Source organism: Elephas maximus, chromosome 6, assembly GCF_024166365.1.
Source record: "Elephas maximus indicus isolate mEleMax1 chromosome 6, mEleMax1 primary haplotype, whole genome shotgun sequence".
NCBI classification, from domain to species: Eukaryota; Metazoa; Chordata; class Mammalia; order Proboscidea; family Elephantidae; genus Elephas; species Elephas maximus.
Genome location: NC_064824.1, coordinates 59,471,600 through 59,499,258, shown reverse-complemented (window position 1 = coordinate 59,499,258; position 27,659 = coordinate 59,471,600). Strand labels below are relative to the sequence as shown.

Genomic DNA, 27,659 nt, shown 5'->3' with positions numbered 1-27,659 from the left:
GGAAAAGAGGAGTACAACTAGAGGATGCTGGAATTTTAAATAGAGTGATTAGAAAAAAAGGTGATCCGATAGAATGCAGATTATTGAATAATATCTTTAATATCATATTCAAGTAAAATTATGCTGAGATCATTCAAAAATGGCTACAACCAGAAAAACTAGACAGTGTCCAGCTGCCACCAATGACTGCCCTGACAGGGAACACAACAGAGAGTCCCGGAGAGAGCAGGAGAAAAATATAGAGCAGAACACAAATTCACATAAAAAGACCAGACTGAATGGTCTGACAGACTGGAGGAACCCCTGAAACTATGGCCCCCTGACACACTGTTAACCCAGAACTGAAACCATTCCCCAAGCACACTCTTCAGACAAAGATTAGATAGGACTATAAAATAAGAAATAATACACGTGAGGAATGTGCTTCTTAGTTCAATCAGGTACATGAGACCAAACAGGCAGCTCCGGTCCAAAAGCAGGATGAGAAAACAGGAAGTGACGGGAACTGGTCAAAAGGGCACAGGGAACCTGGTTGGGGGATGGGGGGGCCAAGGTGGAAGAGTGTGCTGTCACATTTTGGGGTTTTGCAACTAATTCATAAAACAATGTGTGTATAAATTTTTGCATGAGAAATTAACTTGAGCTGTAAACGTTCACTTAAAGCACAATTAAAAAGTAAAAATGGTTGCAGTAGTACATTGACAGGGAACTGCCAGAAATTCAGCCCAGATTCAGAAGAGAACGTGGAAACAGGGATATCATTGCTGATGTCAGGTGGATCTTGTCTGAAAGCAGAGAACACCAGAAAGATAATTTACCTGTGTTTTATTGACTATTCAAAGGCATTCAACTGTGTGGATCAGAACAAATTATGGATAACATTGCAAAGAATGGGAATTCTAGAACACTTAATTGTGCTCATGCAGAATCTATACATAGACCAAGAGGCAGTTGTTTGAACAGACCAAGGGGATACTGCATGGTTTAAAATCAGGAAAGGTATACAACAGGGTTGTGTTGAGCAAATACTCTGAGACGCTAGATTATAAGAATGCATCATCAGGATTGGAGGACGACTCATTAACAACCTGACATATGCGGATGACACAACCTTGCTTGCTGAAAGCAATGAGGACTTGAAGCACTTACTGATAAAGACCAAAGACTACAGTCTTCAATATGGATTACACCTTAACATAAAGAAACTAAAAGTCCTCATAACTGGACCAATAAGCTATATCATGATTAATGGAGAAAAGACTGAAGTTGTCAAGGATTTCATTTTGCTTGGAACCACAATCAAGACCCATGGAAGCAGCAGTCAAGAAATCAAAGGACACATTGCATTGGGCAAATCTGCAGCAAAAGAATTCTTTAAAGTTTTAAAAAGCAAAGATGTCACCTTGAGGACTAAGGTGTGCCTGACCCAAGCCGTGGTATTTCCACTAGCCTCAAATGCATGTGAAAGCCAGAAAATGAATAAGGAAGACTGAAGAAGAATTGATGCCTTTGAATTACAGTGTTGGCGAAGAGTATTAAATACACCATGGACTGCCAGAAGAATGAACAAATCTGCCTTGAAAGAAGTATAGCCAGAATGCTCCTTGGAAGCGAGAATGGTGAGACTTTGTCTCACATACTTTGGACATGTTATCAGGAGGAACCAGTCCCTGGAGAAGGACATCATGCTTGGTAAAGTAGACAGTCATTAAAAAAGAGGAAGACCCCCAACAAGATGGATTTACAGTGGCTATATGGGTTCAAACATAGCAACAACTGTGACAATGGTGCAGGACAGGGCAGTGTTTTGTTACATTGTACATGAGGTCACCATGAGTTGGAACCATCTCAATAGCACCTAACAAAAACAACACATTCTGTTGGATGGTGCAAAGTGCTATAGAGAAAAATAAAGCAGGAAAGGGAAATAGGAGTATGACTGGGGGGTATTGTGATTTTAAATAGAATGATTAGAAAAAGCATTAATGAAGTGAGATTTCCACAAAGGCCTGAAGGAGACAAGGAGGCAAGCCATGCAGATATCAGGAGCAAGAGATTTCCAGGCAGAGGGAATAGCCAATATAGAGATCCTCAGGAGAGAGCTTGCATGGCATGTTTGAGAAGCAGCAAGGAGGCCAATTTCTAGAAAGGAGAGAGCAAGAGGGAGAGTAACAAGAGATGATGTCTAAGAGTTATGGTGGAGAAGGCAGAAGGACATCATGTAGGGCTTTACAGGCCATCATAAGAACTTTGACTTTACTCTGAATGGGATGGGAAGCCATTAGAGGGTTTTTACCAGAGGAATAGTTAATGTAATTGTTGGGTTGAGAATGGAGTGAAAGGGGACAAGGACAAAAAGAACAACTAGGAGGCTGTTACAATAATAGAATAATAATGGTGACACGCAGGGATGGATTACTCAAAAAGCAAGGTAGGCCCAGGCTTACTTGTGCTTGCTTACTAATCACCCATGTGTACTACAAATTAGTAAATAAACAAAATTAAGCCTGTACGTACCTTGCTTATTGATTAATACATCTCTTGTGACATCTAAAAAGTGATAACGTGAAAATAGTACAGAAGATGAGAAGTAATAAGAATCTGCATATATTCTGAAAATAGAGCCAAGAAAATACTGACAGATTCAATTTGGATTGTGAAAGAAATAGAAGAGTCAAGGACGACTACAGGGTTTTTCCATTAGGCTAATGACCATGTCTTTAATTTCTACCACTTTATCTCCAACATATACCAAAACCAAAGCAAACCCATTGCCATAGAGTCAATTCCGGCTCATAGCGACCCTACAGGACATAGTAGAACTGCCCCATAGAGTTTCCAAGGAGCGCCTGGTAGATTTGAACTGCTGACCTTTTGATTAGCAGCCGTAGCTGTCAACCACTACGCCCACCAGGGTTCCCTCTCCAACATATAGGAGGAGGCACTAAATATACATCCACCACAATAACAACATGAAATTGAAATAAGTACTATTAGTATCATTTACTAAAAAGTGCTATTAGTTTACAGATGAGGAAACTGAGGCAGAGAGAGTGATCTTTGATTAGCAAAACCTCAAGTGGCTATCAGATGTAAAGGCAAATTATATATGGAGGAGCTCAATGAATACCTGTAGATAAAGTACCAAGAAAAGTGACAAATTCACAGTTGAAAATTCCAAGTATTCTGGAAACAAAGTAGTATATGAGAACCAATTAAGACAACAAACAGGAGAAAAATGTCAATGAACATTTCGGTTATTGACATTAGAAAATATAGAACACAAAGTAATTATTTTAAAAATGAGCTTTAAAAATATCAGCAGAAAACAAGAGATCAGAAAGCATAACCAAGCAGATACGAAAAACAACTATTTATAACTTCTAGAAATAAAAATGTATATAACTAATTATAACTGATTAGGAGCCTCAGTGGTGCAGTGATTCAGCACTCAGCTGCTAACCAAAAGGGCAGCAGTTCGAATCCACTAGACGCTCCTTGGGGCAGTTCTACTCTGTCTTATCGGGTCGCTATGAGTAGGAATCGACTGGACGTTAACTTTTTTTTATATAACTGATTAAAAAGTAGATTAGACAGAATTGAAAAGACGATTAGAGAATCGGAAGACAGACTAAAGAAAATTTGCAGAATGCAGTCCCCAGACACTAAGAAAAGGAAAATATGAAAGATTGGTTAAGAAACATGGAGGGCAAAGTGATAGGTCTAATGCACCTTTAATCAAAATTCTAAAAGAAAATAAAAAAGAGAATGGAGAAGAGGCTATATTTGAAGAAATAATGGTTGAAATTTTTTCCAGGATTATTAAAAGACACCAATCCTCAATAAAAAGTTCAACAGATTCTAAGCAGGATAAACAAAAAGAAAGCTACATATAGACATAAAAAAAAAAAATTTTTTTTATGTCTATAGCATTTTTTTTTAGCATAGTAAAACTACAGATCAAACACAAAGTGAAGATTTTAAAAACAACCAAACAAAAACATTACCCACAAAAAAATAGCAATTAGAACCAGAGTTGACTTTGTAGTGACAAGAAAATAGTGAAAATAATTAGAATTAAAAAGAAATAAACAGATTGACTATACATAAAATGCAAAAAAATACAATTTTTTGGAATTACATTTGTCATATTCTAAAAGAATATCTAAAAATTATTTGCACATATCCACTAGAACAATCAGAAAATATAATGTAAAAAAAGAGATAGTATTTATTGTTGTAACAAAAACATAATATATTTGGTGGGATGATATAACCTGTAACCAAACCTGTTACCATCGAGTCAATTCCGACTCATAGTGACCCTATAGGACAGAGCAGAACTGCTCCATAGAGTTTTCAAGGAGCGGCTGGTGAATTCGAACTGCCAACCTTTTGGTTAACAGCCAAACTCATAACCACTGTGCTACCAGGGCTCCATATATGATCTATATGTATTAAATACATGTATATAAATATGCGTAGCTGAGAGATTCATGATAGTTCTTCCTCATTCTAGTGCTGGTTGGCAGCACTTACCAAAAATGATACCCCCTTCAATGATAAAATTATAAAACTTCTCACTTTCACGTCCCATTTCCAATTAGCCAGCAGAATCTAAACACCATTTAAAGTGCTAGATAGAACAAAGGATTTTAATGTAACAGAGTACGAAAAGTTAATTTATATGGTTTCAGATTCTACTTTACAGCTAACTTTTAGAAACTATCACATGACGAGTTTTGCTATCAAGGAATAATATCTACAATTACCTGAAAAAGCTATTAAAATACTCTTTTTAACTACATATCTGAATCGCAACAGACTGAACGCAGAAGCAGATCTTCTATTCAGTCAGGCATTAAAGAGATTTGTAAAAATATGAGACAATGCCACTCTTCTCACTGTTTTGGAGTTTTTTTGTTTTTGTTTTCATAAAACAATGTTACTTCTGTTAATTTATGAAATGTCATTCATGTTAATATATGTAGTGAATTTATTATTACTTTTAAATGAATTAATAAATACATTTAATTTCTATTATGGTAAATATCATTATATATTTTGCCTATATAAACAAAAGATCTTTGGGGTAGTCAATAATTTTTGAGAACATAAAGGAGTCCATATATTTGAAGGAGTGCCAATAAGCCCAATCAGATGATTTTTCTCTGGTAATGCTCAACAGAAATGGAGAAAATAGATTATTAGATTGATTCAGAGTAGAGTATTGGTAGGATAGTTGGCATACTCAGTCATTAGTTGATTTAAAAAAAAAAAAAAAACATTTATTGAACCCTGATTTAGGCCCAGGCACTATGTTAAATCTGAAGATAAAAAGGAAAAGACGGGCTACCTACAAGGAGTTCCCAGTACGGGGGGGAAATAGGCAAATAGAACTCAGTTCAACAGATATTGATCTGAGCACCTGGCAAGTGATTTTTCCAGGGCACAAAAATAAATACAATGTGGTAACTGCTCTCATAGAATTTACAGTTTGATAATACAATTCGATTCACCATGTTCTTAATCAAAGTAAACTCTATGAATCTACATATTAAATTTTGTTTTTAAAGCATAGTTAACTATTCAATAGCCGTCAAAGCCATTAGATAAATGGATCAACTATTCCTCCTATGCTTTGAACAATAATAATAACAATAAAAACTTCAATTTTAAAAAGTATTTATACACTCTTCAATGTTCAATCAATGCCCTAACATTTCCCATCTTTTAAATCAGCTTTCTGGTTGGGTTTCTGTTTCTTTATCTCACTGCCCACCAAGAGTTACAAGTTGCCCTAAAACTAAGTTCTAAACTTTCAAGTCTAAAGAATTCATGTTTGAGTCTTCACATGGCTGATGCTTGTTGTCAAAGTAGGTAGTTCTCATCTAATTAAGGAAATTGATGGAAGTCCATTCTCTGCTTTCTTTAGAAATTTAAAATTTGTAAGCAATGACTGTTTTTCTGTTGTTCTGTGCTCATTTCATTAGTCAGAAGGACCTGGTAACTGGAATTTTTCTGTTGAAAAAAAATCTTGACTCCCAACTGAGAAAGGGGAGGATAGGAGAGATACTTTGAATTGTAAGCACCTCCCATAACATTATGTGCCTTCCTCACATTTTAGCATACTCCCTGCCCCACAGACGTCTTAATGTAATGTCCTGATGTCTAAGACGAGGAAATATTTTGTATCTAACATATGATGTAAAAATAAACACAAACATGCACGAAAATAGTGACAATACATAATTTATGGACCACAAATCACAGTTTTGGTTATTTTGTGATACGAAAAATGGCAAAGTATTAATCAATACGGAGACACTAAAAGCAAAGATACTATTAGTGCCTTCCTACAGAGGGCTCTATTAGATCTGCTTTTGGTCCTCAAAAAGAAAAATCAACGAGCCCTTTTTTCACTCTAGTCTCTTCTCCCAAATTTCCTAAATATAATGAGTTACATTTTTGAAAACTGTTGGAAAATGTTTTTCTTCTAGCTTTTTGTTTCCATGTATATCAATAATTAATTCAACAAAAAACAAAATTTGAACAGATATAATAGAAGAATTTATAATGTAGGATTCCAAATACAAATATATACTTTCAGATTTCATAAACCAAGGAAAACAGAAAAATACTCATTGGCTAATTTTTTTTGTGCAGAGTTTTCAAGTATCACAGCCATGTATTTCAGTAAATACATTAGTAAACTAGATTCCAGAAAATACACAATGCCATTTGTTCATTTACTACAGAATTTTGAATTAATGTCTCTTTTGTGGTTTTTTTGCGGTCAAAAAAGTTAAATGATGCTAATTTTCACTTTCTTATTTTTATGATCTTTGGTTTTTGAAACATATACTTCTTTGAGAAGCTGATGAAAGCTTACCCAGCCCACTCCCTGAAAATCCACACAGACACTTTTTACATAGAACAATTTGTGTCCTATACCAAGGAGAAGACAGACCACCTGACATCATCCATAATTCCTCCAATGGTCCAATGACTCCCAGGTTAAAAACATCTACATTCAGGCAGTTGTAAAGAAAGTTAATAGATGTTACCTAGCACTTTGATGTCATGTATACTATTCAGATAGACTACAATTGTTTTTTCTTTAGACCTTAAAATCATTTTCCCCAAAATAAGCTTTGCAATGATATTAATAGTGGTGCTCACTTTGGCGGTACACATGCTGAAAGCGGAATGTTAAAATATGTATTTTAAATGTCACTAAATAACAAGGTTTCTTTAGAATATGTGGTTTTAAAATATTATATTCATATGTGTGAATTGATAACCTCTTTGAAATGAATTTTTCCAAGGGAAATTTTATAGTGGAAACATGGGAAAATGGGATTCGATCAGTGAAATCTGATCCACACAAAATTATCATGAATACAGGAACTCTAAAAACCAGGTGCAGCTAGTGGGGAAAAATGTTCCCAATGAACTTCAATAAATACCTCATCTGTCATTAGGGTTGCAATTGATCTGCCAATCTCATGGTACTGTTGACCCTTTCCCAGGGGTCCCAGAAGAATGAACAAAAATCTGTAATTAAGAAGGAAAAAAAAAATAAATGTTTCAAGGCAGAAAATAAAAATAATTTTAGTAGTACAGAATCACTCATCTCGAATGAATTACTGAAGATCGGGGATTCTAGTGTGAAATACTTCCATAGTTTATTACTATTTTGAAATATTTTACAATGACTGATTCTCATCTGTTAAGATCCTTGAACAATGGGAATGAGTGGCTACTTTGCACAATAGGAATCTCAGTGTTTCCCCATTTTGTTACCCTGTAGAGCCTACACACAGTTGTTGGGAATTTCAAAGATTTTGTGATCTTTAGAAGGGAAAAGTGGTGGGGGTGGGGGTGGGGGGAAGAAGTAAAGCCTAATTAAACTCTTCTGAATAGAAAGGAAAGGAATTCACAAACATGCCAAATGAAGAATTAGTTGGAAGAGGGAAAAAAGCTAATACAGTAGTACAAATAGATGGAGAAAATGTGGTTGCATAAACAGTAGGAATATATGCAATTTATGTTAAATAGAAAAATTGTTGTCAGGAATCAAAGATTAGTTAGGCAGGAAAAATGGGGAGTTAATGATCTATTAATTCCAATGCTAGAGCAGAAAAAATATCAGCTGCATTGTAATACTCCATCAAATTAGGTTGAAAGTCTGGCTAACTCATTGTCACAAGTGGAACTTTTAAAGAAATCAATGTGTGGCCTAACTTTGGAGGTCTAGTAACTGTCCTGTATCTGAAAGGGCCACTGCTTCAGGGAAACTGTGAAAATGAAAGAATACTCTATATCCTACAAGATAATTCTATGGTGGTAATTTCTTAAACAGTGTATGCTATTAAAAAATTATGGCTTTATAAGGTGGGCTGAAAGAAGTGCTATAATTCTACCCTTCATTTAGTTGTAAACTTTAGAGATTATACATGTTTTTACAGGGTCTAAATTATTCATTTTTTTATGTCAGTTTTAACTGAATACAAGTCAATTTCTACTATCCAGAAGTGTCCACCATACATTAAAAACAGAAATAATTGAATGGGGTACAGATGCTTTATCAACTATAATTCTATTATGAAATTTTCATTCCATGGGCTATTTACAAAGCCCTAAAATATTATTTTCTGATATTTTTACTATGTGTTGCCATTATATTCACGGTCTTCCCTTTTGTCCTCCTAAGAAAGTATAATTAGGAAACCGGAATGGCTTTCTTTATTCTATTTGTCTAACTAATCTTTTTCCATTTTTCACCTTTCCTAACTAACTAGTCTTTTGAATCTCTCCTCATAAAGTGGCTTTATAATGCCTCTCATTTTTTCTCCATTGTTCTCTCACATATTTTGCTATACCAGTATGAAATGAGGTCACCTAAACCTGATAGTTTTCAAAGTGAAAGGTATATAACCCCAATATGGCTTTTCTTTACTCCTGGGAATTTTCCTTTTTTCTCCTTTGAAATATAGGAACTATCATTGTCATAAATAGCTGTCACTCAGAGTTCACCAGGCATCTTCCCAAACGATAGAAAGAAATGCACTGCTTAGAAGACTGTAAAGAACTCTGCTAAAATAATACCTCTAAACTTAGTAAAAAGGGGCCCCACTGGCTCAGTGCTAAAATGCTGGGTTGCTAACCAAGAGGTCAGCATTTCAAACCCATCAGCCTCTCCACAGGAGAAATATGTGGCAGCCTCCTTCCGTAAATATTACAGCCTTGGAAACCCTATAGGGTAGTTCTACTCTGTCTTATAGGGTCACTATGAGTTGGAATCAACTCGACTGCAATGGGTTCGTACACTTAATAAATTTGACATCTTAAATCTGAATCCCAGATTCCCAGCAACTTTGGATTGGATAGAGGTTGTGGATAGAAAACAACAGCCTTAATCATACAGTCAGATGCTACTTTAAACTGCTTAGTTCATACTTCTTTTTAAATTTGGTATGTATCAGAATTCTCAATAGCCCTCAAATAGGATAGACAGAAGCTTCTTTCTATAATGTGAATGGTGATCAGGTTCCTGCTCAAACCACAGAGTCCAGCATAGGACTAAACACTGAATTCCATTCCAGTCAGCTGAACTTTTACAAAATGAGGTCTCTCCTGCCTTCATTATTTCATATTTTTGGACTATTTTATTCATAACCAAAGCAGGGAGTGATGTAACCTGCTGTATCTAAGTTAATGCCAATAGCCCATAAGAAAAAAAAAAAAAACTGGTTGCCATGGAGTTGATTCCGACTCATAGCGACCCTATAAGACAGAGTACAACTGCCCCATATGGTATCCAAGGAGCGCCTGGTGGATTTGAACTGCCAACCTTTGGGTTAGCAAGCAGCCTTAGCTCTTAACCACTATGCCACCAGGGTTGCCAATAGCCCATAGAGGAAACATATTCCACAAATCTAGTTGCCACGCCACCTGAATTTTTCATTTTAATGTGGCTAAGTCATTTGGTATTTGGAAGAGGATGTATACTGATAGCACCTGAGACAGTTGCCACATTGAACAAAGGGCACCGGTCATATAGGAAATAGGGCACTAGACAGATATGCTTGGTGTGACTAATGAGATCAGAGTGCAAGGCTGTATGTATATAGGAATGATATTTGATGATCAGAAAAGGGAAGAAAACGAGGGTCCCAGAGGGAATTGCTAGGGGCCTAAAGTACCGAAGTCAATACCAGGCTTGTTGCTGTTGAATCAATTCCAACACATAGCAGTCCCATAGGATACAGTAGAACTGCCCCATAGGGTTTCCAAGGAGCACCTGGTGGATTCAAACTGTCAGCCTTTTGGTTAGCAGCCGAGCTTTTAACCACTGCACTCCACTTAAGTCTGTATTCATTTTTTGCCCCAGAGTTTTGCCCATAAAAAAAAAGGGATAAATGATAAACAATATTATTCCTAAATTATTAGATTTTGTGTATAGTGAAATGAAAAACAAGTTCAGCTAACCAAATCAAATTTGTACTTTTGACACAGATTCAACCACAGTGCCATGATGTAACTATCAGTGACTACCAAAACCCCATGAATGGGAGGTGGTCTGTGCCCACAGCACATCTGATAGGGCAGGGGCTAGCTTAACGACAGCACTTAAGGTCTACTGATCCAAGCATACGACAACCCTTGAAAACTTTGATCTTTTTCAGTTTGACCACATCCATATATACACAGGATCCTCTCTTTAGCACACAATCTAATACAATCTTTGAAAAAAGCCTAACATTTTATCACTTTTTCCCTTCTTTCACAACAAGAAGAAACAATAGTTTTATGGATTATGCATTATTTTCTAGACAAAACTCTAACGAGGAAATTCTATTTGATTCTTTTTTCAAAAAAACAGTTGAAGAAAAATGTAAAAGATACTCTTACAATTTTTACCTGGTTGGGATTGGGACTTCAGCCAGCCCTTGAAGCAATACAGCTGGAGACAACCTGACAAATGCAACTACAGTTCGATCCAAAAACTCTAGTTCCCCAACTAGGATGTTCGAAGCTTCAGCGCCTGGAGGAATCTTTTTCATAAAATGTAGATCAACCTGAGAGCATCACAAAGTAAAATAAGATAAATCAAAACTGAGATAATTTTTAAATCATATTCTCTAGCACAGTGCTTCGCATATGGTAATCCATCAATGATGTAGTTTAAATAAATACCCATGGTTATTATTTTTAAAGAAATCTTCAGCATGAGCAAACTTAAAATTTTAGGGGAGAAAAAATGTATACACTCAATTTAATAAATAAACTTTAACCATAATTTAATTTGCATTCGCCTACAGATTTACATATAATTTTACACTACCTTACATTTATTTTTGTACACATTACCATTAATATTCAAAATATGTCAATTACAAAAGAAATATAATCAAGTTTCTTCTTACAGTATGCATTATGACTTTAGCCTTCATATTTATTCTAGTTGTTCTGTATTCTTCACATTCTATACTTGATCTGACAATTCTTCAATTTTAGTTTTTCAGCAGAGAATTTTTAAAAAATTGGCAGATTAGAGAAAACAAGAATAAAATTATTAACATTTGGAGTTGTTAAAAAGCCACAATTGAATTTGACATGAGATGTCTATGATTCAAATGAATGCACACAAAAGAAAAGCAATCATAAACAAGAAGAAATGCTAAGTAAACAGTAAAAGGCAAGGTCTGAAAAATGGATGTAAAAGATCTGTATGAATAAATATCAATTTTTATGCACAGGGCCTCAGTGGAAATCAAGCAGTGACTTTAAAATCAACTTACAAGGCCTACCTCCTTTTTAAATTTATTTGAGTTGCTTTTTATGGAAATCTGTTTGTAGGGGGAATGAAAGTTTATCTGCTCTAGTAATTGGTTTTATGTCCCATGTTAATGAGATGGGGGCCAAACATCAAAGTGGAAATACCCAAGAAAGAAGGAAGAGTTCTGTCAAACACGGATAAGGCAGAGATTTTTTAGGCCACCTAGTTCTTTTGCAGGCTTAATGATTTGAGGACATTTTTTCGAAAAGTTAAAAATGAAACCGTTTAAAACTCTTTGGAGGAGTCCTTTAGAGAGTCCATAGCTACATTGTAGTGACTAGATTAAATATGTTGCTTTCTGAAACCAAGATCTCATTACTGCTGTTTGGAAGGTTTATAACTACTTAATTTTTTCTGTAAATAGTAAGGGCTTCAGTATAAGAAGTAAATATTTGATCACACAAGTAATCTGCAGTATTGCTTTGAAAATATCAAATAGATATTTAAAGGAAAAGAAACATTATTTAATGGAGCAAAACTGCCTTTAACAAGAAATACATGACAAATATTAGAAATTACAAAGTTTTTAACCTATAAATATAAATTGAAAATAATTCATAAAGTATACATACAGGATATTATATAATATATACTTTTGTAGAATCTAACATATTAATTTACAGATGCAAAAGGTTAAATTTCATGGGATTTATTACGGTGTTTTTGCATTTAGTCTTCTAGCTAAGAGAATATATACATTACAGAATGCTTTAAATTAGTAATGTTTTACTGTAATGCATAAATTCCCAAGAAGAGATTAAGAGATTTTCCATGCACTATTAGGCCTTGTGGAAACCCTGGTGGCATAGTGGTTAAAAGCTATGTCTGCTAACCAAAAAATCAGAGTTCAAATCCACCAGGCACTCCTTGGAAACTCTATGGGGTAGTTCTACTCTGTCCTATAGGGCTGCCAGGAGTTGGAATTGACTTGATGGCAATGGGTTTGATTTTTTTTTTTTTAACTAGGCCTTCTGAGAAAAAAATAAATCTTTGTATGTCCTTATGAGCCTAAAAGAGTAAATAATTCAGTTTTTTCCTCCAATGGAAAGAATAATCATAAAATGTTAATACATTGGAACAAAATTTAAAATGAGAAAATAGCTTTTTAAGCAAATCTGTAATTAGCAATTTGAGTTATTTTAATAGTAATTGTTATAACTTCAAAGAAAATTTTAAGTTTCACCTGGAAAACTTTCTCCAAACTCATGTATTACTTGGAAGTTACCATAGTCTTAACTAGCGCAGATACCAATTTTGGAAATAACTGCTCTAAGATGTAATTTAATTAAATAAAGGATTATATAGTATGCTAAAATAATTTAATTTTATAAAAGGAAATACATGATCCTATATATATTGACAGCAATGGTATATATTGTTCTATTATATAATACCTAATACATCACAGATATATATTTCAGCTATTCAGGAAAAAAAACCATTGAAATATACAGAATTCAATTTCTAAATTAACAAATTTATCTTTTGACTCTAGTATATAATATAAATCTGAGATAGCCATTTTATTTATTATATTACATTATTCCTGGGTTATCCATGTATTTGGGGTAACATATTATCTGATTATATTATTATATTTTATATGCAATTATATGTTACAGCATGCCTGCAATAGCCCTATAATTCTATATTTGTGTTAATATACAATTAATAAAGAACCTTGATTGACAATCTAACTACCTTTTAATATAACAACAACAAAAAAAAAAACACATTTAAGGACAATTTAGTCTTGTATAAAACTACAATTCTCTAAGACAACTCTGATGATGTAGGTTGAATTACATTCCTAAAACAACCCTCAAGTGGGCTGAAACACTTGGAACGGACATAAAGTTTCTGGTCCTCTGAACAGGACCTTGAAGTAATCAAACCATATATAATCTAGATCTGGATTTACACTCATGCTTCTAGTCTCTCCATATCCAACCTTAATGCTAAGAGGGAAAAGGTGTTTTATTCTGAGAATTTGGTACTTAAGCTATTGGTGAGGAGTATTTACATCTCTAGATAAAAAGATTATCAGAAGAACATGATGGAACTGGAAGTGTCTGGGCAAGCTACATACTGAGATGTGGTGAAGAAAATTCAGATGGAACTTTAGAAGAAAGTTTCAGTCTTAAGAGCATTCCAGAAATAAGAGAAAGTTAACAGGAAGTCTTAGGGGAGAAACAACTTGTGACACTAACATGGCCTTCAGCATCTCTCTGAATCTCTGTGGGATTCAGCTTTCTCACCTATTAAATGAGAAGAAGCCTAATGTTCCTAGAGTTTAGGATTCTATAATCTAACTCTTTGTAATATGTTTCACACACTTAAGATAAATGGAGAAGAAAGTTCTTTCTACAAATACTAAAATAGCCATCTTCTATATGCCTGTTTATAAAACAAAAAGCATATAGTGTTTTGACACATCTGCTTTTTAAATGCATTACCGAAAGCTAAAAACCGACAATTTAGATTATATTCTAAAATACTTCTGAAATTAACAAGTCTGATGGGCCTACCCCTTGGAAGGGTAAAAATATGCAGATAGAATGTAGACAGAACATAGGATCAACTTGCATGAAATAAACACCTTTTTTAAATTTTTTGATAACATCTCAAAGTTCTACTGGAGTTTTGAATCTACATGCTAAGACTTAAAATGTTTAAATAGAGAAAATAACCTGGAGACAAGTTGTGCTTTGATAAATTTACTATCAAACTGAAATCATGAGGCTAAAATATCTTAATTCATGTACCTGCAAAATCTGGCACTAAATTTGTTTCCATGGTGATTGTTCATGACTACCCTTCTCAATGCCCTACTCCTTTGCCCTCCCAGGTTAGAAAACAAGAAATATTAATTTTTTCTTTTTAATTCCAAAATTAAATGCCCAAATTATTTTAAATCTCACAGGATTCATTCAGCAAATACATCCCAGCATTGTTCAAGGCATTAGACACCCAGTGGAAACAAAAACATATTAAATTCTGCTCTAGTATTTATTTTGGATGCTGCTACTTCCACTAATATGAAAAATAACACTAATAATAACCACCCTTTATTGAGCACGTATAATATACCCAGCACCCTGCCAGGTTCTCACTACATATTATCTTGCTTAATTTTTATAACAAATCTGTGAATAGGTATTATTATTCTCATTTTACAAATGAGAAAACTGAAGTTTAGAGAATTTATCCAAGATCAGAGAGCTTATACATGCTTTTTGAGTTAGAATTCAAGGCCTCATGCTTTTTCTCAAAAGTCATGTTCTTCCCCATGTGCTATGCTAGAGATAAGAGACTGAGAAATACAGATGGCTCGCATGGCCAGAGAGCTCTAGAAGTTTAAATTGTCTGTGAAAAGACAGAACGGGTCAGTGAACAGAAATGCAATAGAAAAAAAAAAAGGTAAAGGAAATGAAGTCTATTTTTTACTCTCCTGTAGTTCTCATTGTTTTGGAGGACCTGAAGATAAGACTGTCTCCAGTTGGCAATTTTCATTTTCTTTCAAATGTGATGAAATGTTTTGGAAGTCTGCAAAGACAGGTCTCACAACTATAAGCAAAATGATATGGCAGTAAAAAGTTCAGTGTCAAAGGATGACCTACGTAGTGTATTATCATTGTTTCTGAGAATTTAAAAATGCTCTTGTTATACTGTTAATGCCTGCATTAATAAGTAAGCAGCTTCTTATGTCATTGCTTTTAAGATATTATTCTGAGCTAAGAATATCAGAAATTAAAATGTATGGCAGTTGGAGACAAAAATCTTATTCCAACTTACAGATGAATGAGGATGTAATGCTTTACGAAGATTTTTGGGGGGTGGCAGATGGAAGACATTTGAACTGGCTTTAACATCTGAATCACACGCCTCCATACAGTGAAATGAGCTTTGAACCACTGTAGAAACAGAGCCCGAGTATGCCCTCACCTCTCTCTCTTGCTGGTGTGGAGGTCCTTTCTCATGCCTTTGTTTCATCCCACATGGACTAGTATGCCCCTTTTGTTGGCCTCCCAGTCCCTGCACGCATAATTAACAGACTTAAGCCAGTACACTATGCTCCCGCAGAGACTCCGCCAGGCACCAGAGGGGAGAGCATGCACAGAACTAGACCTAGGTCATTCAGGCATTGGCTGAGGGATTCTGAAACAGCACCAAGGAGCTGACCACTATTAATCTTTTCAGAACTTGGATTTAGGATACTTCCTCTACAGCTTCCTCCCATTCCCACCTCCTCCCAAGGTTACGATTATTGCCAGTGCTAAAAACTTTATTAATATATCTCTCTCAGTTACTAATGTTTCAGCCACTCAGATAAAGAGAAGTTGTTTTCTGTCAATGTTGAAACTCCTCTTTCCTCTTTCATGACGCCTACAATGACACATACACAATGTCAGGAATTTGCTGATCAAAATCACACAGTTTTAACAGACTTATTATTTTCTAACAGAATACACTCAAGAAAATGGTTTCATCTTAAATTGTCTCCAATTAGATGCATACTTCAACACAGTCAGTCCTTATTATGTTTTTATTCAAAACTCAGCTCAGTCTTAGTATGTTCTCCAAGTGCTTCTTTACACGAATGCCTTTCTCTGAATTGCAACGACAGCAGAGCTTTATATGATTTGCTTTTCCAAAAACACAGGAAATGTGATTTTGGAAAAAAAAATGGCAAAAGTTTTTAAACAATGAAATTAAACTTCTTTAAATTGCCTGTAAAATCCAGTTATTCTTTCTTACTGGAGGTGATGCATTATACCAAGTGGCTGAAACCTGAAAACTATGCATAAAACTTAAACATTTGGTTTTCTGAATAAGCAAAACTTCACATGTAGACTTAAATGCCAACATTATCTATAAAAATATTAAGCTTTAGCTAAGAAAAAAAAAATAGGCATGCAAAAATTGTGTCCACACCTCTTAAAAAATGGGTAGTAATTTCTAATAGCAATTCAACAGCTTACTTAGATGGGAGGTAAAAAAGCTTACCTTGCTAAAATCAACAGTGCTGTTTTCTCTGCTCACATCATTTTTATTTTCAACACAGGCTGGAGCAGACTGAGGAGAAACAACCTGACCTGCTAAAAGAGATTATCATTACAGAATACAAACAATTACTTACATAATTCTAGACATATTGAGGGAAATATAAATTTCTGTTAAACTAAACTAACATGTTTCTTAACGAGTTTGTGATGTAAGCATGAAGGGTCAATATAAATAGATTTATATCAGTGCAAAAATTCTTACTGATCAGTTACAGATAGAAATGGGAGAGTTCAGTCAAGAAAATTTAAACCAATTTTCTGGATTAAAACTCAGACTACAATGTTATTCTCTACTAAAAAAGATCATCTAAAAGAAATTAATAAATCTAATCATAGTTTTGAAACACCATTGATTTCTAAATTTCAACCAAAGTTAATGATGTATTTTTAAAAAAGAGATGACAGAAACCTATTAAGATTTAAGCTCAGACTAAAGAATTTAAAATGTAAAGGTTTAAAAAAAGGATGGATATTTATTCTGGAAGTTTACGGTATATTTCTATCTTCTACTGTAACTAAAAAACAAACCTGTAGGAAAAATTCTTTGAAAATAGCTTTTAGAGATGGTTCAAAGAGTCCCTGAGTGGCTCAAATGATTAAACACTTGACTGTTAATCTAAAAGTTGGAGCTTCAAACCCACCTAGAGGCACCTCGGAAGTAAGCCTTGGCGATCTCTTTCTAAAAGCCCACAGCCTTGAAAACACCTATGGAACAGTTCTACAGCAACCACCACCAACAACAACATATGGGAGATTCAGAGTCTCTGGGTGGCACAACTGGTTAAGTGCTCCACTGTTAACTGATAGGTCAGCAGTTCAAGTCCACCCAGAGGTGCCTGGCAAGAAAGGATCTACTTTTGAAAAATTAGCCATTGAAAATCCTACAGAGCCACAGTTCTATTCTGACACACATGGTGTCACCATAAGTCAGAATCGACTCCACAGAAACTTTTTTTTTTTTTAATTTGAGTGGTTCAGTTAGAAATACCTCTGTCTCGCGCAGTGCAAACACTGTGAATGATTTTATGCCCGTCGTTATTCAATAAGATAAACATACTGATATGGGTCTGTATGAGAAAAGATGAATAAACTTGAATTGTATTCGTTTTCTATTAACAATAATAAGCAACATAATTATTTTGTAGTCTTTTCTCCATTATAGAGAGGATAATGATATTAGTTAAGTGGACAGTACAGTTATGAATGGGACAACAGCTAGTAAAGGCTAATGAAATTCCATCATTCACTAAATTTGAAACATTTTTGCAATCACAAGTCATCTGCAATCTGTCTGTATTTAGCAAATAACTGATAAAAATTAACAGGGTTTACTTAATTTCGTATGTATCCCTCTTCGTCCCTAACCTCTTCTCATCCTCACTTGTTATTTTTGCTGGGAAATGAGCTGCTAACTGACAACCTAATTTTGAAGTCTCAACAGTATTCATGATCATAACTCAGTGGCTCCAACGTTCTGCTCTTGATTCCCATCAGTCTAGGCAGAGAGAAGAGGGTGTTATTCTCTCTGCCTAGCTCTTCTCCCTACCTAAGTCCCAACTTCGAAGTTCACCTTTAGTCTTATCTCCAACTACTGGCCATCTGGACATCTCTAAACTTTTATCATAGAAGCAAATAAAACATTTCCTTTGAATTCTTTATAGAAAACCCACTCATTCTTTGCTACCTAGAAATGACCACCTATGATTAATAATACTAATTATTTATTTTCAGATATAACTATAATTTTGATTCTTAGACTAACAGTTCTCTCAAATAGGGATCATATATGAATAGGTACAATTTTTCATGATTTAAAATTTTTCTATTGCTAGAAAGTAAGAGGCTTAAGACTCCTTCAGAACTTAAATATTTGTCTTTTTTAACTAGGCAAAGTAAACGAATACATTTGGTGGAGATAAAAATGAAATGACTTTTTACAGCTAATTCACCTCAAACCATGCACAAAATTTCTTACTTTAGCATATTCCAGGGAAATATACAAACTTCACAGAAATGTCAGACTTAAGCTGCATAAATTACTTTCATTCTCCCATTTCTAACTGCATGTGCAGCTATGACTGTGAACTGTTCATTAGCAGCCATTCAATTTACCATTCTCAAAATAATAACTGTAATTAAAAAAAAAACCTTTTACATAATGCATTTGTGCTACTAACAGATGTCTTCAATCACCAGTTTCACATCATTTCTCCATATTTCCATGAGTTAGAACAGTAGATATATTTAAACCTAAATTTACTGAATGTTCTGTAAAACTGAGTGATGAAATTCCAGGCATGGAAAAATTAAATAAGTATATATCTGCTTTTTTACAATAATTTATTTCATGTGGTATAAAACAACATGGAAGAACAAATATTTAATTCCATCAGCAAACACACAAAAAAGAGAGTCAACCCAATGCAAAATCATCAACTCTGAATATATTCAACTGGATGGAAAATATGCTGTAACTTGAAATTTTAAGTAATTGAATAGCTTATGTTTTCATTTATATACTTTAAGCAGAACATTTCATAAATTACTTTCAGCTCTTGCAATACATTTAAGACATTAGCACTTGTATTTCCTCTTATGAATATTAATATATTTTGATATTTATTATTCTATGCTACTCTTATTTTAAAATTATGAAAATTTATAAAGTATTACATCACAAAGTTGATAATCAGGAAGGGATCTGGGTATTTTTATGAATATTTTAAGTGATATTGATAATGACCTCACTAAGATGGTTTAACTAGTAAGAGACATTCTAGATGACAACAAATTCCTGGTTAGTTCTAGATTGTAGATATATGCATGGTATATATGTTAATGCTGGGGGAAAAAAGGATGAAAACTACTAGCCTGTGATACAGTAATATAAACCACAAATTTAGAATCTTTTATATTCCTGAGATAGGAGTTAAGTATTAGCAGTATATATTAGTAGTTAAATGTATTTAGTCACAGCAAAAAGTCCTATAAAGTTTGGAAAGCATTCCAAATCTTGATATTATTTCTAAAATATACACTAATTTGTTAAAATGAAACAATGCATATTAAATGTGTATATCTCCAAGGTAGTATCTGAAAACTTGACAAAACAGAGAAAAATGATAGGTATTAATATTTAAAAATTAGCAAGTGTGGCTTAGGTTATTCAAAAAACAAAATGTTTTTGTGTGCTGTCCAGTCGATTTCTGGCTCATAGGAGCCCTGGTGGCACAATGAACCCACCAGCAGCCCCATGGGAGAAAAGACCTGGCAGCCTGTTTCTGTAAACATTAAAAAAAAAACAGGCTAGAAAACCCTTGGGGAAGTTCTACTCTGTCCTATAAGGTCATTATGAATGAAAAAAAGTAAGAAGCCTTTAAATAAAACTTGAAATTTTATGTGCTATGTCTATAAAGCTAAAATCCACATATGGATTATAATCCATACAACTACTGGAAACCTCACAAATTAATTTTTCAGGTCTGTTATCAGTTATAATCTTTATCTGTTAAAAGACTGATTAGTTTATTCCAATTATTAATGCCTTTAAGAAGAAGATGATGGGCTTGGATTTCACAATGAATTCCATTAACTTAAATATGCAGTACTGCATAAGAAAAGTCAATAAATTTGAGTTTTGAAAAGGCATCCCTTATTTTCTAGCTGATGTCTAGTCTAAAGCAGTAGAAGTCCACTGAATAATAATTTTTAGGTACAGGACTTTACTTTCAGATAAAAGTGAATATGTTTCCTAATAGAACAACAAAGAATTTTTCCCTCCAAGACAAAAGAGTGTAAAGGTAGGATTTAGCACTCACGTATATGTGTGGAAAATTTATAGAGGCTAATTCTTTATGGTAATTTTTCTAATCACTATGCCACAATGCTTGCAAACAGAAATGCTTTTTGTCTGTTTCTTTATATAACCTTCACTTTGCCCACTAATCATTGTCCATATCAATATTTCCTGTAAGTGAATGTCATTGCAATATTTAATACATCTGTTATTATAATATCTAAATAATTTAGAGGCATGAAGATGACTACTCACAAACTGGCAAAAAAGAATTAAAAGCTTTATGTTAACTCAGTAACATTATTACACTCAGGGTAATTATTCAAAAACTGATGAAAAGTTGGTATTAATTGGTAAGTGTCCATGACTATTAAATGTAAATGTTTGAGAAACTTAACATCATCCTCTATTTACCACATACATTTTATTCTCTGGCCTGTTAAATTCAGAGTTCTTCATCCTAAATCCAAAATTCTAATATTTATTATCCATCTTACCAATTAAACTACACATTATTCAGTAATTGTAGTAATGCCTATTTGAATTAATTTTCTTTGAGACATGAACTCATTTTTCCTCTAGATAACCAGTAGGGATCATATATCAATCAGGTAAAAGGTTACTATAGACCACACATGTTTCTAGGACAAATCACGAAAGAAATTCGAGCAACTACTAACTAGAAAAAGGAAGCTTTGCTTTTTTGCTTGTTACACCATAAAATTTTCAGTAAATACATCATGAGACTGGCAAAGTCACTTCCTTCTTCACAAAGTTGGGAGGAGGAATCTGAGATTATATCAAATATACTATTCCATGACTTTAAGTAATTAAAAGTCTTTAAAAAGCTATCATTAAAGCATCTCATTATTCAAACCAAATGTAAATGTGTCCTCAAAAAAAAAAAATCTGCTGTGTTAATTTAAGTTTCTACCTATAGTTCTCTTTTTAAAATTAAATTATTTACATAAACATCATAAAACAACAGCTTTTTAATTTCTATTTGGCCAAATTTAAAACAATAAGAGAATAATATATTGCTTAAAGCATCAATATTTGATACTGCTTAACCCATTGAAAATAGTATGTGTTAGAAGGAAACTGGGATGAAGACATGGAGGTACATTACTATTAACCTGGAGACCAAACTGGTTTACACTACCTCAGAAACCTTCAACGCATTTAGGGTACCCAAAGGGTAGGAGATGAGGGAGGTACAGAGATGAGATGAGCCTGTTAGAGACAGACACAAGACAGAGCAAAATAAAGAAATATAAAGATGAATGACAAAGTTACATACATGTGTAACAATACATTTATTCATGGGAATAGAAAACATGAAGAAAGAAAGACTAAATATTCAGAAAATGTTGATAAGGTGAGCTACACTTCAAAAACATGCAAAGTATTTACATAATTAACTTGAAGAAAAGTTAGTATGCCTGAAAATACTTAATGTAATAGAAGAAATAACAAACTTAAACACATCATACCAGAAATATTTTTGCCGTTAAGATCTAGTCTGACATAGAAAAGCTTGACACTCAAAAACTCAATAACAATACAACCTCTGAATAGGCCCATCGGTTGGGTCAACAATGTCATCTTGATTTTTTTGGACAAGTGAAAAATATTGTCTTCATAAAAAAATGTTTAATTCTGTCTTCTACATGAATCTTTTAATATGTTTTCTCTCCAGTGATTCTGAGAACTATTATTCTCACTATTTTTTTCTTCAGAGGTAAAACATTATGAGATAACGTTTTAAATTTTGACATCTTATTTATAAGACCACTGTGTTTAAAAACAAGAATGTGTATAAATACGTGAACAAATAAAAACATTGTCCATCTGAAAATAAAAAGTATAGCATTTATAGAAGTCATTATGAAGCAACAAGACTGATTTCCAAATCTTTAAATAAAAATCATTCACAATACATATGTGTACATTGCTTTAAGAGCTGGAATTTACCCAGACTTAAAATATCAACTCATATCCCGTCCCTCCAAATCTAAACGGTTTCCAGTAACTTATGGCTTTGAACAGAGTCAGAGACCTTCTACTCCGTAAATCCCTTTGAAATTATAAATAAAAAATACACCTGGGAAGTATTCAGGTTAGGAGGGAGTAAAGATATGTGGAGTAAAAGGGTCAAAGTTAGAAATTACTAGTAAAGAAGGACAGAGTGGAGTGAAGACACCCTGTACCTAAGGAAATTAAGAGCCCTAAGTTATTTTTAAAAATATATTTTATAATAGATTTATAATCCAAATGTCTAAAATATAATTGAATGCATAACCTAAATGATAAATGCATATATGGGTATATTTTGATTTCTAGATCATTTAACATAAAGGACTTGTTTTTAATCTTAGAAAAGCTTTCTAGTTTCAAAGGAATGATCAGGATATTATTGAAATATTTACTGTGAATACTTTCCATCCGTATCCTTTCCAGAGTCTTAATGTCAAAGTAGATATTATTTTTCTATTATTTTTACTGTTGTTTTGCCAAATGTAACTGTCACTTTTTATTGAAACATCAGAATCAGGCATTTAATTCTCACAGTTTTGATGCTTAATGAAAAGTGAAAGTTAAACACAGCATGGTGGCATTAAAAATGCATGGTGAACCCATAGCATCCTGCATCTCAGCTCTGAAGAGAATGTGTAGAACACCAAGAAGAAAAAAATATGTATACGACAAGTAAAGTAAGTGTATTTGGAGGTGAGATTGACAAATTATCACAAATCACTAAAATGGTATAAACAGAAGAGTGCAGACTTGGACTTGGGGAGGAGAGGAGCAAGTAAACACACCGTTTTGTTAATCTAATCTATAAAACAAGGAAGAGCCACACCTGAAATACAGTATCTGAATGTTTAACCCTTGGGAGAACTACAAAGGTAGCATGCTCAAGTAAATTAAAGAAGTAGAAATCTTACTATACATGACTCTTTTAGACTTTTTTTATAAGCATCAGTTCATTTTTAAAGAATTTCAATTGCTTTCCCTCCAAAGTAAAAGCACATTAAACAAGAAGAGGGAATTCATTTCTATCTCTGTGCTTGGGAAGGAAAATGTGTTATGTTTTAAAGTTTCTAGAAAATCTTCACTCTATTCAATGCCTATGCTATAATCTTAAAAGACAAAAGTCAATCTTTTTGCATGAAATGTTCTTCTGAGGATATTTTTTAATTCTAACAATGCTATTTTTACTCTTTTGGATGTTTTGAAACCCTTTTGTATCTCTCCATAGTACTGCACAGAAAATTTTATCTCTATTGCACATTTTAAAACAGAATGTCAAATCTACATTTATGGCTATGAATTTCTATTTGTTTGTTTACCTAGAGTTTGTCAGTTTTTAGAGTTTGTAAGTAGATTGAGAACCTTAGTAATAAAGGTCCTTCACACTTTTTTCACTTCTGGGTAGGAGATTTATTTCTAAATTGGTAAAATCTATACATATTTTCAGAATTCTCAACACATATAATTATGCAAAGTGTGCGAGGAAGCAAAACAGAGTCACAAGGAGGTGTTATAAGCCTGGGCTTAGAAAACCATTTTTGACAACATACTCTACAACAATACTTAATTGGGTATATGAATCTTATTAGAAATATTTCCAAGTTATTATTACCCTAACATTTGCCTCAAAAATATTTATATGTGTTCAGATAAAGGCTGATTGTACAGATGGTGACAGAATCATTCAGAATCTAGTTTTCAGAAAAACTGAGCAGTTGCCTGATTAAGGCAAATAGGCTCTCAGAGGACCTTGTATTTATATGAATCTATATGTAGACTCTTTTAGACTTTTTTATAAGCATCAGTTCATTTTTAAAGAATTTCAATTGCTTTCCCTCCAAAGTAAAAGCACATTAAATAGGAAGAGGGAATTCATTTCTATCTCTATGCTTGGGAAGGAAAATGTGTTATGTTTTAAAGTTTCTAGAAAATCTTCACTCCTTTCAATCCGTATTCTATAATCTTAAAAGACAAAAGTCAATCTTTTTTTTTTTTTTTTTTATGTAGACTTGTAATTCATGGCTATAATTCTATCACCTCATCTTGTGCTTAACAGAAGTTTATAGCAGTAACAAACAATATCTAGGACTACATAAAATTACAAAAAATGTTTGATTGAGTAAGTTAGTACCATATTTCCCCCAAAAAACAAAATATTATAAACTTGTTTGTGTAGTAAACAGTATTCCCAATGAAACTGGGGGTATAAATGATAACTAATTCTCAATCCAAAATCCTTCTCTCTGAATAAACATATATCCTTCCTACAGACATATATTTTATTGTCTGATTTCCAGGAAAAGTGATGAAATAGCAAACATTTAGAAATACGCTTACATTAATAGCTACTTCAAAAGTATATTTTAATAAGTTTTTTGCAACCTTGTAGACATAAGCCTGTTTCCAAAATTAGTAAATACATGTGTCTGTTTTCTTATCATTGCCATATCAAATAAATAAATACTAGCATCTAAGCATAAAAAAGCACTACGATTATAAGGTCTCTCAGAAAATAGAAGCTTCAAGTTGTCATTTTTATGTATCATATTTTTAATGCAAATTGGAATTTAGAATATGAATATATTTTAAAGATATGATGTGATTCAAAGCAAGTTAGACATCCTCAAAACGTTTAGTGGAAGTCTACAAATACAAACTGGTATATATCATAAAGTAATCTTAACACTTTTAGTGAACCTTATATATGAACTAGGCACTCTTCTATCTAACAACAATGGCTTGCGTTGAGGCTTTGCAAGGACTTTAAAAATCAAATGAGTATTTCAAAAATCTTTTTTTCCATTAAGAACTTGTTCTATATTCTGAGAAAAAGTATACCTAATTATCTTTATCTAGTTATTAAAGCATTTCTTCTATATGTTTGTATGTATTGGTTCAGAGGTCTGAAAATTGGTAGTAATTCCCAAATAAAGCAAATCTGCAGCAAATTCATTTTCACACATTTGTATTTAAGGCATCTGTGAAGCTTTTGAAAATGGGAATGAAATGATATAACCTATGCTATGTTGTCAATACATGTGCTTGAGGCCAGTGGTGAAAATCAGAGTCTTTCTAGTAAAGTATCAGAAAAGACTTTCCATTAATTTTTATCTTTTTGAACTGGGAACTTTTATAGCTGATGGAAAGTTTAACAAATTCATACCATCTTCATGGTAACTTTGTCTTCCTGGGTGGGACTAATGAAAAGGATGGGTGTCAGCACATTTCTAAGCACCTCCCTTAGAGTGAATTGTGAAGGGCCAAATGGATACAAGAAAAGAATGAAAAATACAGGAAGGATAAAAACAATTTGAGCACCAACCATAGGGAGTAAGTCATGACTGCTAGAAAACCATGGTGGTCTTCTGCATTGGCAGGTGAAAATGGTGAGTGGGGTGGCTCCATGGATGCTTAAGATGTCACACTGCAAAAAGCAATGGGCCCATGTACTGGAATTTAGGCTTAATGTACGTAAGGCCAGAAGAAATGCACTGGCTAAGCTTTGAGTTATTATCACTAATGGAGTTATCTGACTATGAACAACATGAAACCAGTATCTTTTCCCTACAAAAACTAAATGGTGATTCTTATTCATTTTAGCCCAAGTACAATCAATGACACAAATGAAATAATTGCATTGTATTCTCAAGCTATGGAAAGAGACTAGGACCTTGTTTTGGATGCAATAGATGATGAGCTATGTTTGCTGAATTTGAATCTGTAAGTTCTTAGTAGTTATAAGTTCCTTTTGCATTCTTTCAGGAGCCTTTCAGGAAACTTAAATTCATTGTTAAATTTTCTACAATTTGATGTTTAGAAATAAAACTATATATGCATTTTTTATGCATATAAAATAAGCAATTCCACTACAAAAATCAGAATTTCAATAAATTATTTTCAAATAATGTTTTAAAGAATTGAGAAGCACAATCATATTTGAGTGACCTATAATGGACATAAAGAGCACAGTAAAGAAACATTTACCATTTTTATCCATGGAGTTTGGTTCTGACTGTTTCTTGCCGATATCAGCAAATGAACGAACAATGGGAATTCTGTTGGTGAGTTTTTTCTGATTCTGGTGGTGATGCTGTTTCATCAGTGCTTCATGGACTCTGTGGCGTACATCTTCGTTGAGCTGACCCGAGCTAACTTGTTGGTCAAGGACCATATCTGAAAAGGGAAGACAAGAAGAAGATAAACACACCTTTCCTGCCATATGTGTGCAGGCAGTGAACCACTGAGTCCAAATATGCTTAAATAATATTCATATGCCTAAATAACATTATTCATCTGAAAATTGGAATGAATTCCTTTAAAGTCTTCAAGTATGGTCTTACAAGCAGAAATTTATCTTCCTTTGAAGAAATATTACACAAGTAAGAGTTGGACAAATTCTCATTGCAAACCATTCAACTTCAAATATGTAATGATCTTATGAAGTATTATTTTTCAGATGGACATAGTTCTATCAAGAAAAAAGTGCTTTATATTCTTCATTATTCATAGTAATGGGAGAGAACAGAGATAGGGATAATATCAAAATAATGAATGTTTGAAATTGGAAAGTGGTTTTACACTTATAGTTTTATATGATTTTCTCCCCCATTTTCTAGTAGAGACTAATTTCCTCACGTCCTCTTCAAATTAATAGAAGTTCACCTGAAAATCTGATGCAAGCAGAGCTAGGCAGCTCTCTGGTTCCCTGAATTTGGAAAGTAAACAATTCTTTTACATTAATATAAAGTCAGCCCTTTCTGAAACCTCCCTTGAAAACATACTTAGATTAAAAAGGTCCTCTATAACTGAAAACCAAAGAATAAAAGGTAAGATTTTAGAAGGCTAAGGTAAAGTAGATTGATATTTACCATATATAATGTCAGAGATGCCAATAAAATAAGTAGACGAGTTAAGACAT

At 33.5% G+C, this 27,659-nt stretch overlaps 1 protein-coding gene across 1 annotated transcript in view; it reads right to left on the bottom strand.

The window, feature by feature from the left end:
• SLC4A10 (solute carrier family 4 member 10) overlaps nucleotides 1-27,659 on the bottom strand; it is a 234,851-nt gene that overhangs the window by 75,915 nt on the left and 131,277 nt on the right. Inside the window, exons 6-10 of the mRNA XM_049888826.1 lie at nucleotides 26,726-26,914; nucleotides 16,853-16,941; nucleotides 15,791-15,880; nucleotides 10,927-11,084; nucleotides 7,470-7,557 (exon numbers count right to left, since the gene is read on the bottom strand). Coding sequence (XP_049744783.1) covers nucleotides 7,470-7,557; nucleotides 10,927-11,084; nucleotides 15,791-15,880; nucleotides 16,853-16,941; nucleotides 26,726-26,914 — 614 coding nt within the window. The remainder of the gene's footprint in view (nucleotides 1-7,469; nucleotides 7,558-10,926; nucleotides 11,085-15,790; nucleotides 15,881-16,852; nucleotides 16,942-26,725; nucleotides 26,915-27,659) is intronic.